General features: G+C 36.2%; 1 protein-coding gene across 1 annotated transcript; it reads left to right on the forward strand.

Annotated features, from left to right (window-relative positions):
- The first annotated feature begins 2,194 nt into the window (after nt 1-2,194).
- Nucleotides 2,195-10,281, forward strand: si:dkey-90l8.3 (LIM domain transcription factor LMO4-B). The gene is made up of 5 exons (XM_007231492.4): nt 2,195-2,547; nt 4,714-4,930; nt 6,567-6,663; nt 8,267-8,416; nt 9,534-10,281. Exons 2-5 carry the CDS (start codon nt 4,716-4,718, stop codon nt 9,540-9,542), a joined length of 471 nt encoding a protein of 156 aa, XP_007231554.1. The 5' UTR covers nt 2,195-2,547; nt 4,714-4,715; the 3' UTR covers nt 9,543-10,281.
- Nucleotides 10,282-14,846: the final 4,565 nt, after the last annotated feature.

Below are 14,846 nucleotides of genomic sequence, written 5' to 3' on the forward strand. Positions count from 1 at the left end.
GAGTTTGAAGAGTCAGAAATTGTGATTTAACAATTCAACACGATTTTACAATGCAAGATAATATATCATCTCACGGTCTTATATTAATCTTTTTAAGAGGGGTGATCAGGAGCCCAATGGTCACTCTGGCTGAGCTCTAAAGATCCAAAGATTCAGTGTTCCAGAAGGCCAAACTTCTCAATAAATTTGCTAAATATAAAAATCTGTTTTTTCTTTGTCCTTATGGGGCACTGAGGAACTTCATGAGATAAAACGAAGGACACCATGGGCTCTTTTTGGTTAGTTCAATGTAAATGGGTATTAAAAAGATATTAAAAACTTTCTAAATCGTAAATAATTCAAAATTTTAGGTACAAATGTAATGGCACATTAAATGTGCAAAACATATTTTGTATGTAACATTCCTGCTTAAAAAAAATCCAAATCAAGAAAAAAACATACATAGGATATATACTGTCTGAATGACCAGCTGGTCTTGAGTTGGTAATTGTAACAGGGATGTTATGTTTAAGTCTCATATTATACATACTGACAATTATATTAAATTATTATAAAGTTATATAAACATAGCACAAAAAGTAAGGAAATTTGTGTTTTTGGAAATGGAAATTTGCTTCTTGGAAATGAAATCTTATACCATTGGACATTTCCCATTTAAATGGTGCTACATTAGTAAGGAACATGCTTTTGTCGGATGATCATCAGAGCTAAGTATGTGGGATACACCCATTAAACATTTGCCAAATCCCAAACAGCTCATTCTGGTGTTTGACGATCTTCTTGGGACGCACGCTTCACACCCTGTCTCCAACATCACCTGTTATATGGAACTTAGCCTTCAGTTTGGAGATACTGGTACTGGGGCTCACGCTAAATAATTGCCACAACTTGTTTTTGTGGAACACCAGTTTGTAGTGACCTATCACACTGGCCCTATCCAGATCAGTCAAATGTTGAATGATGCCAATTCTTGGAGCAGACACCTTCCGACCACTGTAGGACCCATGCTCAAAGGTGCACCTCACAGACACCTGACTGGCAGCACCAATGTTCATTGCAACAGCAAAATAATTGATTTTGTGCTGTGTTAATAAGACACATCAAATGAATTACAGAAGCACAATTACATGGTAAAGTTTAATTGCGGCAGAAAAGGAAATACACGTCGTTAGTGTGAAACATGCAGTGCAGTGTGAAGTGGGTCAGTGTAACATTTAACAGTTGAATTTTCTGACCGTTTAAGACTAAATGCAAAATTAGACAATTGGATGTAAAAACTATTTTTTTCATGTAGTGCGGTGTACAATAAATACATTTTCATTCATTTTTCCAGTTTTAGTTTGCTCGCAATCGGAATTTCAATAAAATTGAATTGAATTGAATTGAACATTGGGTATGTGTTACAGGTCAGTGTTTATTAATTACATTTTTGGACCGTTTGGGGCCTAATGCATAAATAGAAAAATGGATGTAAAAATGTTTTTTTTTATGTAGTGCAGTATACAATAAATAAGTTTCTATCAATTTTTCCAGTTTAAGTTTGAAAAAATATATTTTTATTTTCTGATTTTTAAATGTTTGCATTTTGCAAGTTGGATTAAACCAACAATTTTGTGTTAAAAGATACAAAAATAGACTAATCTCATAATCGAGAAAAGAGAAAAGATTAAATTTTTTTTATTCTTGAAATTTTGTTTGCAAAAGGCTGAAATAAAAAAACTCGAATTCAAAAATTGAATGATAAACCCATTTCTTCTTCATTTTGAATATAGATTGATACAGTCAGAAAATACAACTATTGTAAATGTTACACTGACTGTTAGACGAGACAAAAATGGACAAATCTTAAAATCAAGAGAAAATAAAACTTTCATTCTTGAAATTCTTTTTGCAAAAGGCTGAATTGAAAAAGTAAATAATTTAAAAATTGAATGGAAAACCATTTCATCTTCACTATACTCAATTATGAAGTTTTATACCCAGTTTTCTGTTTTCGAATAAAGCTTGATACTGTCAGAAAATTAAACAGATAAATGTTACACTGACTGAAGTGAACACGATTTATGAATTATTCATATTTCATACAAGAATGAGCCGTTTGTCCTAGGCCACGCCCCCGCCGGATTTCATTGGCTACGGGGACTACAACTCCGCTGCGTCACTGAACTGCTATAAAACACCCTGCGCCCGGATCAGCGCTGCTGCTGTTCAGCCTGGATCAAAACAAATGTTTCAGTTAATGGTTTAGCGATAAAACTCGGCTTATATACACTGATTTAAGGAGTTCTCGAGGAGAGCGGGCTTTCGCCATGTTGTTAAATGATGTGTATAGTTTATTAAACTGAACTAAAGCTCAGTTCAGCCCGCGGTTTTCTGTACACTGAGTCACAGCAGAGTTACTGTGAGTGGTTCCTGCGGTGGGCGTCGATACATTTCTGAGGGGAAAGAAGGAAAGAAACAAAGAAAGAAAGAAGAGTTCTCTGGTGCTTCCACTTCAGACTAACGTCAGCTGAAAGAACCTGGTATTCAAAATTGCTCAACTTGAAGGTAAGAGGCTTTACTCTGCTGTTTTCTTCCTCAGCTCGTTATGAGAGTTTGAACTGAAGTGTAAAGTAAAGCGTTAAACCAACTCTTGAGATGCTGCTTCTTCAGCTGATTTACTGTAACGTTAGTATTAAAATACAGCTCTGGAAAAATTAAGAAACTACTTCAGTTTCTAAATCAGTTTCTCTGATTTTAGGTATATATTTGGTTTATAGGTATATGTTTGAGTAAAATGAACATTGTTATTTTATTCTATAAACTACAGATAACTTATCCAAATTCCAAATAAAAATTTGCAGAAAATGAGAAATGGCTAAAATAACAAAAAGATGCAGAGCTTTCAGACCTCAAATATTGCAAAGAAAACAAATGCATATTTATAAAGTTTTAGGAGTTCAAAAATCAATATTTAATATTTAATCACAGTTTTCATGCATCTTGGCATGTTCTCCTCCACCAGTCTTACACACTGCTTTTGGATAACTTTATGCCACCCTGTTTTTGTGTGTATTAGCAGAGGAAAACAGCTTGTGCAAACTTAAAAATTAGTATATTTATTATATTTGTAATTTCCTTTTAGTAATTTTGTCAAAATGAGGACAACATTAGTAAAATGCTAACTTATATTGAAATAGTCAACATCTTAAAAATGTGTATATTTACAAGAGAATGAAAAAATAATTAATTTCATAATTCATGTAATTTTGGAGCATTATTCTGGGTCCCTTCATCATTAAATTTTGTTGCAATATAAGGTTCTTTACCAGATTATTTTGGCAGTTGTGTTTCTTATGTAATGATAGTAAAAAAAATAAAGTGGAAATAAGCTGAAAAAAGATGTTCCTCAAGCCTCTCTTTGACATTACTGACTTGTAAGAGTTTGTAGGAGCTTTTGTCTGCAACATATATGCATTGTCCTTTTACTGTTTATCTGCCTGTACTGTACTATACCGTACCATGAGCAAAAAGCTAGTTTATTTGCCTATAGAGGAATCAACATAATCAACTCTTTTTCAACACTGCCTATTAGGCAACTATGTCTTTGTATATGCAAGTCACTAGCATTAGGGACAGATCTTGATCTGGAAGTCCTCAAGGTGGCCCAATTTTCCCTTTTTAAAATTTAAGATCTGTCAGTTATATTATTCTTACAAGAACAAAGCCTGGGGCTGTATGATAATATCTTCATTTATTGGAGTCTATTGAATGTATAAATTAGTTACACAATGTTTCTACGTGACGTTTTATTTGTTTTTTATCTAATTGCAGTGCTATCCCAGTGCAATTATCAATATCAGTATATCGTAAAATAAAATATTGGATGTCTGGATCAGTCCAGCATTCCCATTTTGTTATTTTTTTTATTATATTGTGCCCAAATGTCATGACGAATGGACCAACTGGTAATAAAGGATATACTCTGTGAAGAGCGAATGATTGATGTAAAACAAACTGCAGCAACATCATAGACTTAGAAGTGTAAAATGACCACCCATCTTTTTCATTTTAGCAGTTCAGCTGCATACAGTACACTGTCATTGAAGGCCACTGCTTATAAAATGCATTATTTTCCAAGGTTGAAGGCCTCATAGTTTGCTTTAAAGCAACACAGTGTTTTATAGTGTTGGTCCTGCATATTTTGGTGTTTTTGTATGCTCAAACACAGCTGGTCCAGCTAATCAGCTCATGAAAAAAGCCCTTTGTAAGACCTGGTTTCACCAGCTATGAAGACTGCTCCAACCTTTGGTATGAAAATTGGCATTTTATATGCAGTTTAGTTTCACAGTTGTTAAAATGGTAAAGAAGCCAAGACTAGAAATCCATGAAGCATACAAGAAGGTTGGATATCTGTTGAAGCACTGTATATATTACAATACATTTTATACTTTATATATGTTATATGAGTGTGTTGTCACTGTTATGTCAAAATGCATAACATAAAGGGAAAAAAAACTTCTTTGCTAAGCAATTTTGGAACATTTTGATTAGTCCATTCATCAAATTTGGACACATTATAAAGATCTCATGACTTACAGTGTGTCAAAAAGTGAAAAACTGTGGGGATACTATATTTTTGCATGAGATTAACCGTATGACACCTTTATTATTTACTACTTCTATTTGTCCTTGTACATGCTGGGTTTACAGTTGCCTGTGTATCACCTGCAGGTATGGTGAACAGCCAGGTCCCGGGAGGTGTGTGCCAGTCTCGGGCGTGTGCGGGCTGCGGAGGGCGAATCTCCGACCGCTTCCTGCTCTTTTCCATGGAGCGCTACTGGCACACACGCTGCCTGAAGTGCTCGTGCTGCCAGGCCCAGCTGGGCGAGATTGGCACCACCTGCTACAGCAAAGGGGGCATGATCCTCTGCAGAGCCGACTACATCAGGTCAGACACTGGGGCTTAGTTTACACACTATGTAAAACAGGTTGTTGTGTTGTGCCATTTCAATTTGAAGCAGCAGTTCAGGCAACAAAAAATAATTCATATTCACACATTTCATTGTAGTCTTTTAGCTCATGCCTGCAGGATAACTATAGTTTGCGTCTTTAGTTTCGTGCTGGTAAAAGATTGGACACCTTTATTTTGCACAGGTAGAAATTCTACCAGCTGCTATCCTGATGCCTCATATTTGTTTAGACTTTTGTCTGTTTTCAGTTTTATTAAAAAACTACCATATAAGAAAGTCTATTTACGATTGCTTTTAAGAATAACTCCCCAGAGCAAAGCTGGTTTAAGGCATGCAGTGTGTTAGCACTGTGGTAGCAGGATGTATTTAAGCTTTTATTATTTTTAACTTCTCTTACCTTGTACCTTGAAAGAAACCAACCTAAGACACCTAATGACATTTATGTGAAAACATTTAACTGATCAATATGTTTTTTTAATAGTTAAAACTCCATATTACTTTAAAACAGATGCAGGTAAACATAAATATGGTAAACATTCTCATTTTGAAGAAAGTGAGCAAGAGATCTTGTGAGCTAATTTTAAGAACAATGCTTGGTTGCAGATTTTTTCTGGATGATCCCAGCCAGAGGGTGGATCACTAAGTACTGATTTACCAAACCAGGCGTTGATCTGATTATAATAAGGAGAGATTTTGGAATGTTTTAATTAACAGAGAGATATAAAACCTCCACATTTTGTATGAATTAAAAATGTTGGTATTTTTAATATCTGTGTATTATATGTACATTATATGGACAAAAGTATTGGGACACCTGCTCATTCATTATTTCTTCCCAAATCAAGGAAGCAGAGTAAAGGTCTCATTTTTTAAAAGAATTTTAAGCATTTCAGTGACCAGAGCTTTAGTTAAAATGTTGGATGATTACTACACAGCCTCATCCCTCACTCATCTATAAAATATGGGATGGAGCACCATTCTTCCAGAACAGCTCAGTGCTGGGGGGAGGTCTTTATACCCGTCTAGCCCATGCCTGGCATTAGATATGGTGCCAATAGGTCTGTGTTTATCTGTTCCAGAGAGTCCTATTCTATTTGCAGTTCTTCTCGAAAGGGATTAGACAAGCTGTGTGGGTGCACGCATTTGCACATCTGTATCAGCAATGGGTGCAACTTAAAGTGTATATATAGAGTTAATACAAGAACAAGGGACACACGCAAGCTCGGTAAAGGGCTTCTGATTTACAATGCAAATAACCCGACTGAAGTTGTCTGTAGCATGCAAGTCTGTGCTGATTGACACGCTGTTCTTACTTCGATTTGCATCAGACTCATTTCCATGTGCCGGGTGCGTTTCACCACAAACTGTGGTGTCTTCTGATGTCGACTCAAATGCCTGCGCAGAAGACAGAACTGCAGCTTCAAAGCATTTCAGATAAATGAACTCGTGATATGCTAAGTGTTGATACTATAAGGCTAGCACGTCTAATGATGTGCTCATTATATGTAAACTATCTTGGTGGTGCAAAAATAGAGTCCCTAGGCACAGTGACAGGCACTTCAGATAACCCATGTATTGTGTGTGTGTGTATATATATGTGTGTGTGTGTTTCAGGTTGTTTGGGCATACAGGTGCATGCAGTGCATGTGGTCAGTCCATTCCTGCCAGTGAGATGGTGATGAGAGCACAAGGCAACGTCTACCACCTCAAGGTTAGCAGCTAATCTTTTTCATCTTTTCTACAGAAAACTTTTTCATCAATCCCAAAGCACGAGGCCTGCTAACCTTAAATTAATAGGATGGGAATGAGTATAATTTACACCGTTTTTCTTTTAGCTCAAATGAAGTAGTAGACGTGTTTGTTTTATTTTAAAGTTTTTTTATAGTGACAGAATTAGGCCCGTCTGTCTGTTGGCAGGTACTAAGTTACAAAACCATAGCAGTGCAGGGTTTTAGAGTCTGGAAGCATCTAAAAATGACCAGACGGAAATGATTTGCTATTTTTACTATCATTTTTTTTACATTTTTGAATTAAAATATGTTTAGGGACAGTCTAAAAGTGATTTAAAGGAAAAATAAAGGTATTACTAGAGTAAGGTAGCTTTTAAAATGTAAAGTGTTTATTATTATTATTATTATTATTATTATTATTATTATTAATATTATTATTATTATTATTATTATTATTATTATTATTATTATTATTATTGGTGGTGGTAGCAGCTATGCATACTCTGGGTAATTTTTAGACGCTCCCTAACTATGACATGGGGACATGGGGGTGCACACACTGATAGCATGTGCATTAGAGCTTTACCGTTGAACTGTACTGTGGTTATTAAAATAAGGAGGTTTGGTTCCCAGCACAGGCCTAGATGTCATACAGGTTCTACAACTGTCAGAAAGATTTTGGGTCACATAGATGTTTAGCACTTTGAGCTACACTAGCCTTGTAGCTCCAGCACAAACATTGTGCAAATATATTTTGATCAATATCAGAAAAAAATGGTGAAGAAACTCTAAACTGTAACAACTATAGAATAACAACAGAAATGAAGAGTATTATGTTTTAAAATTGCCTCTATGATTAAAAACTGAATTTCTCAATCTTACATAAAGCTTTAAAGCTACAGTCTGTGAGTGTTTAGGTTATTTGGGGATTTGGAGATCTCACTGGTAAGAATATGTGGAACAGTACTTTTAATGCAGGTTAATATAAATAAATTGTGAACATATATTTTTAATACATTGTTGTGGGATTTTTTGTTAATTTATGAAATACTGCCAAATGTTCAGTGCAATTAACCAAACTATCAGACATCTCTATTTTTACATTGAATATATTAGACATTTCAGGGACTGTGCCAGGACACTGACACATTTAATTAGAATACTGTAACTACTACCACTACTACTTTTAGTTTAAAAAAATAATAAATCTTAGGGACTGCTGCTGCCCCCACTCAAACAGAGTTGAGTTCTTTTGAACAAGGCACAATACAGGACATCCTGTGGTTTTACTATTAAATGGTTCATATTTCAAAACCCCTCCCAAAATCTGATAACAGACCACAGATGAATGTTTCCAGCATATCTATTACAGTATAAACATTAGAATGCAGTCTCTAGAAATACATTATACTGTGCCGAGTCAAAACAGCCAACACTGTAATCTGTAGCTCCATGCCCCCATAAGCATTTTGTTAATTAGCATTTACAGTAAAGTGCTCCTATTACAATCAAGACTGTCAAAACATCAGAACTGCTGATTCCCTCCCCTTACACTCACCTACCCACCCTCTCTTCCTGCTCCAGTGTTTCTCCTGTGCGACGTGCCGAAACCGCCTCGTCCCCGGCGACCGATTCCACTACATTAACGGAACCATCTTCTGTGAGCACGATCGGCCGGGGTCCGCCCTGCTCAGCTCCCACCTGCAGGGCAACCCTGTGCTGCCTGACCAAAAAGTGAGTACACCACTGCACCACACTGCATATTTCAGTTTACCCTTTTTGTTGTGTTGCTATAAGCAGTGTATGATTGTTAGTGCATTATGAGGTCATGCATTAGTGTTAAAATGTTTCTTATTTTCGTAGTGTTTGTAGTGTATAGTTTTTTTATTTTATTTTTTTATTGTTTTATTTCAACTTTAATGAAAAAATGACTGGTAATAAGCCTAAAAAGATTTTATTTCAAGTACTTTTAGAACATTATTGGTCCATTCATAAAATTATGACAAAATGTAAAGAATTGCCAGCTAGATATGTCAAATATTAAAAAAAAATGTTTACATTTAATATCAGAGGATTAAATTATACATTTCTGTGCAAATACAAGGGTTATGGTGCTCATACCTTTGCAGAAAAATGCCAGTTGAGTTTTTTGCTTTCTACATATTTATATAATAAATCAACAGGTATCCATCTAAAAAAAGTGAAAAGCAATTTTATTTCTATAAATGGTGGTTTATATACACGTCAAAATTAGTTGGATAGCATTATATAAATTAATTATGAAATTTGAAGTGTTGCATCACGACTGTGGTTCAGGAATGCCCACACCTTTGTTATCTTGTGATTAAGGTTCAAGTGTGCTTAATGCCATGGCAAAACAAATTATTTATAGTTAAAGTGAGTCCAGATAGAGTGTGCCGGATGAATAAGATATTCCATTTCTGAAGTTGTGTGGGGTATATTTAACAGTCCTTGATCCACAGTGTCATACATTTACTGGGAATTGAAAGGAATTAAAAGGAATTACCATCCACAGTGGACAGCCCAGTGTGTAGTAATGATTGTGATTGTTGGTGTCTGGCTAGAGTGACTGTCCATGTGAACAGACAAGTGACTGGCAGTAATCACATGCACATTATGTGCAAAAAGTCCTTGGACACCATGCTAGTTCCTGTCCCATGAAATTTTCTATGTCATTATTCAGATTCAGAAGCAGTCACAACCTTCGAACACAACCTTATGCATGTGATTGTATTTAGTGTTTGCTATTATAATGGCCTTTACTAGTCATATCACTGGTGAATAAACGTGATGTTCTAATTGTTTCTTCTCTATCCCTTTGCTTTGGCAGGTTTGCTGAAAGCCTCTCCTGCTTTCCCTCCCACTATCCTCCTCCCTGTTTTCCTCCTGAGGATCTCCAGCCTTAGGAGCAGTCATCAACAAATCTCCTGTACATGATCTTCTACTGCTGCACTTCTGTTTTCAAAAGGTCAAAAGGTTTCTCCACTACAAAGAAGATCTTGCATCCTTTCTTACACTCTGAACAGACTGTTGGTTTGAGGAAGTGCAGAATTCCAGACCATATGCAAGACTGTCTGTGGCCAGGGTTAGGTCTAATGAACTCTGTGGGACTTCATATAGACTGTAAAGACTTCTTCTCTGAACTTTTTCTCAAACATATATTTTGGCACTTACATGGAACCGACACCTCACCGGTCGCAGGATGTGCTTGTCTCCGCATCGATTTAAGGAACTTTTATAACAAGTATAACCGATGACATCATCTTCTTCTTAAAATCTATAGATGGTACTTCAGTGCTTGTGCTCTCTTTTTTTATGCTCATGATTCTTTTATTAAAACTTTCAGGGTGTGGTTTCCATAGCCAGCGAAATCGCAGCAAGGTATTTTCAGGTTAACGGGCTTTGGACATTGTTTTCGGGGTGCAGAGTTGTAAATACTTTTTTTTATAATGATGCATTATGGTTAAGGTCCAATCATACGGTCGAAATGTGACGTTTATTTAAGACATAATTTCAATAAATGCTTAAACACCCAAAACTGTATCGCGAATAAACAAAAAAAAACAACAAAAACAAAACACAGATATATAGCTTATTATTGTTTACTGCTGCTGTTTTTGTGTAGTGATTAGCTTGGCTGTCACCGGTGCAAAACTGATTACCCAAAGGACTGGAAAAGAATACGGCTTGAGCTCGGACCATTACTGAAGCAATTAAAATGTGAGCGTGGAGTGTGCGTGTGCGTGCGTGCATGCACATGCGAATGTGTTTGAGTGTGTATAAGAGAATGTATGTGTGTGTGTGTGTGCGTGCGCGTGTGTGTTCGAGTGCGCTATCTGCGGCTGCTTTTGCACTGGGGAGGCTGAACTTTGCTCTGATCCTGTGTTTGAATTTAATAAAGCCTAATCTGCCGCCTAGCTAATTAAGAGGGACTCGCTGCTTTCGATTCACTGCCTCAAAACAATCACACGCGTTAACTGTTTACCATGTTGCAATTAAAGCACGCAACACGACTGCCTCCCCCCAACACCCACCCACCCACCCACCAGCTCCCTTAGCAACCCTCTGCCCTTGAGGAAGCTGGCTTTCAGCTAGTGCCTAAGTATTGTAGCTCAGCAGTGGTATTAAATGAGTGTCTGAAATAACTTTTTATTACTTCGCAGACAGAGTGTTTGTTTACATTGGCAGGGTACTTTTCCCTATGCCTAGACATTGTTTAAAATGAGAAGGGACCACCTATATAAAGGCACTTCAGTGTTTCAGATGTAATAATGATGATAACCTTAAAGGAAGGTATATTTAATAACCATGCGAATGGTTTCTGGTTTGTTCCTTTATTATTATTTACCAAGACTGAATGTGTACACCATGAAAACCTTGGTTATTTTAGACTGCAACTGGTTTCCTCCTTGCACACATCCCATGATAATAAAAGTTGTGGAGTATCTTTCTCATGGTAGATGCTGTACTTTAACATCAACTCTGGTTAAAGGTTTTATGATGACATTTTTGGATTGTTGGAGACTTTTACGCATCTTGTGCCCTGCTCTTGAGCTAAAGTTCCTAGGGTGACCTAACTTGGCCATGTTGACAGTTTTAAATGTTCTCCACTTTTCCAGACTCATAAACATCTACAACCTCAGACATGCTCACTTTAACATACAAGCATAAACCAGAATAATGACTCAAATCATCTTGTCTAATCATCTGCAGCTGATGTGCTGCACCTGATTTTAATTTAGTTATTTAAATGATAATAAATGTGTCTGAAGTGTTTCTCCCAAAAAAAAGTATGTTACAATTTTGCAATTTCTTTTTACAAATTAATGTAATGACATTTAATTATATTGACTTCATCTACAAATTAAATTAAGATGTATCTAATATACATACCTTTTTTTTAAATGTTACACACAATCTCTGGGGTGTCGTAACTTTTTCACACAACTATATGTTCAACTGAATGTAACTGATGTTGAAACTCTCTCTCTTATTGTGCTTGTGCTATTGACAGAATCCTCCACAGTGGCGGTGTAGGCGCTGATACCCTATCAGTTATTTATTCCACGTCTGATTGAAAACAATTGGGCAAATTCATTAACGTATGCAAATGATCACAATTACTATTATCTTCATATCTCGATAAGTAAGGAAATAAAAACCTCTGCACAATTCCAGTCCCACCGTGGCCCGGCTCGCGCACTGCATTCAAACCAATCAAGCCTCATCTGCATATTACTAATTAGCCAGGCATATTCAGATGCCAATTAGCAGGTCTGGGAGAAAAAGCCTCTTAGCCGACAAGCTTTATCCTCGATCAGAAAAGAAAAATAGAAAAAAAAAGTTTTTGCAGGTGTACGGATCGCTGTGCGGCGGCTTCTGTCATGGAAAAAGTGTTTATGCTCACTAATTAATCATATTAACACATGCAAATGAGTCTAATTGCTGGAGCTTCCACGCCTCACGCTGTGAAAGAGAGAAGAAGAGTGTGATGGAGAGAAGAAAAGAGGCAAGAGCCGTGTTTTTCCACACTGTCTGCAGAGAAAAGGCTTTTCGTGTCTCTCATGGCAATGCAAATGCGAGCACGTCCTTCTGTCCTAAACAGTTGTTAAAGCAAGAAACAAGTGAAAAAATCTGATTCACATTAATTTGCCCTTCACCTTTCATGTAATTGTGTATAAAATAGACAACGGTACGTCAAATAGGTAGAAACAATAAAACCCATCATCTTCCTATTTTTATTCATTCTTATGTACCAGAAACTGCATTATCTTAAATCTTAAATATATTTCTAAGATTAATTATTGTAAAATTGTGAATATCGAATTAACCTGCTTATACTTCATTCAAAGAACAGTCAATTAGCCAAAACATGACTGGGGTTTGCTTTGTTATAGATTTTCACTGGCACTACAAGGCAGCTAAACAGTAGTAAAGCCTTTTTGGGGTAAATCTATTTAAGATATATACTGTGTAAGAAACAGTACAGTGTTTTATTTATTTTTAAACAAGACATTAAATATATGTCATGTCAGGCTAATTGTCCTTTGAATAAGCATGCAGCCTGAATGAATAAATAAAGTTACACTTATTTGGCACCTTTCTAGACACCCAAGGATGCTTTACAATTTAGACGTTTTACACACAAGCACACACAACTCCGGAGTCCCCGGAGGAAACCCACACAGACACAGGGAGAACATGGAAACTCCACCCAGATAGGGACTTAAACCCTGGGAGGTGAACGTGGTAACCACAAAGCCACTGTTCCACCCTACCATGCAATGTTTTTTTTGTTTGTTTGTTTGTTTGTTTTTACACATTTAAATTATTTATGTAGCTTTAGCTTGTTACATGTTAGGCTAACTCTCCTAACAGTTTTTGTAGGACACCATGAGCCCTGTCTTACACCCTGTGCAAGGTGCGTTGCGATGCTAATTGCTAGCTCACACCCTGCCAACAGTCTATTTTTTTATATGCATGGCAAATTTGGAAGTGAGGTGTGTTCAGGTAAATTTCTGTCGTATTGATATCTTGGCAAAGGGAAACAAAGGTGCACCCTTGAACCCTGACTGTCAACAGTCAGACGTTTATTGCTATCTTGGCATCACAGGTGCATTACGGGCACACACCCTGCACGTTACCCACACACAAGAACACACCCGAGTGTGCAAACCCAACTTTTGCATCAACAATAACACAATTCCAAATTAAATAACATTGCTTTTCACATAAATGACCTGCATGTGAATACGCAGATCAGTTTCCTCTGCTGAGAAGCACAGAATGCTGCCCCGCTAAAATACCATTTCACCAAAGTCAGTGCTCTTAAAGGGAATGAATAAAATTAAATTAAATGTTATTTACTTTATTTCATTTTACGCCCAAAACAAACCCCTGATTAATTAAGAGAATTGGAACATGCTTTTGATGTGTTCCGAGTCGCACGCGGCTTACTTTTCCCGCTGTTACGATAGCAAATTCACACTGAAATGTCTTAAATCAAGCTGGACGGGGCGTGGTTGATAGCTATTGATCGCTAAAATAGGGCCCCATAACTCCTATGCTTCCTGATGCTCCTGCGACCTTATGCTTGTATTATAGAACACCAAACAGCTGAATGACTACATTTGGGGTAAAAATAAATGTGTATTTATAAATGTGTCCCACTTATTTGCTAATAGGTAACAATAACTTGTTCTTAAATATGATGTTGGCTTATGTAATACAGAGTGTTGAAGCTGTGGTTACAATTATCTTACAATGTAAAGCAAAACATAAAGGGAGGACCTACTCAAGTCTTTAGCAATTATTTGTGAAAACGGCGAATAATAATGAAAGTACAGAAGTGAAGTATTTTACCATAACAATGCTTTCCCATACCTTGTTAGTACAAAACAAAATAGTACATTAATATTTTATATACTTAACTATTAAAGTTATATATACAGTCCTAACCTTTCACAGGTTAATAGTATTAGTGTGTAGTTGGTTATTGAGACTATGCAGTTAGTCCCAATGCCAATATTTTAATAGCTAATGTGATCTTTAGTATCTTTAGCATCAAAAAACTTTTGTTAACCAGTGTTTTCCTTTGAACAAAAAAACAATAACATTCAGTTGTTCACTTAGCTGATCATCATTTAAGGAAAGAAGAAAACGTCAAGTTTGAGGAACTGCCGGCTCCAATTTCTTTAAGATTTTCTGTAACTTACATGGTAAGCTAATTCTGCTAAAACGACTGTATCTGAGTCTATGTTAACCCCTGCTATTTCTCAACTAAAGATGCAAATTTCTATATTGTATAGATTATATTCATAGTAAAATTATGTCTATTTGTCAGACTACTAATTCAAATGGTCAATGTGGTATTTAGCATTTTCATTTTAAGCCTCAACGCTAAGCTAATTTTGCTAAAAATTACTGTATCATGAGCATATACTGTAATAACCACTGCTATTTCAGAACTAAAGATGCAAATTTCTATTTGTATTGGCTATATTTGTAGTAATATTCTGTCTATTTGTCAGACTCTTAATTCAACTGGCTTATGTGGTATTTAGCATTCTCATTTTTAGCCTCCATGATAAGCTAATTAGGCTAAAAAATAGTCTATATTAACCACTGCTATTTTAGAACTAAA

This window comes from Astyanax mexicanus, chromosome 12, assembly GCF_023375975.1.
Source record: "Astyanax mexicanus isolate ESR-SI-001 chromosome 12, AstMex3_surface, whole genome shotgun sequence".
Taxonomy (NCBI): Eukaryota; Metazoa; Chordata; class Actinopteri; order Characiformes; family Acestrorhamphidae; genus Astyanax; species Astyanax mexicanus.

What these genes read in the sequence shown, in the direction of transcription:
- si:dkey-90l8.3 (XM_007231492.4), top strand. Translation starts at nt 4,716, where the DNA reads ATGGTGAACAGCCAGGTCCCGGGAGGTGTGTGCCAGTCTCGGGCGTGT. An exon ending in TGCAGAGCCGACTACATCAG is followed by an intron (nt 4,931 to 6,566) that starts GTCAGACACTGG and finishes TGTGTGTTTCAG; the next exon opens with GTTGTTTGGGCATACAGGTG. An exon ending in GCAACGTCTACCACCTCAAG is followed by an intron (nt 6,664 to 8,266) that starts GTTAGCAGCTAA and finishes TTCCTGCTCCAG; the next exon opens with TGTTTCTCCTGTGCGACGTG.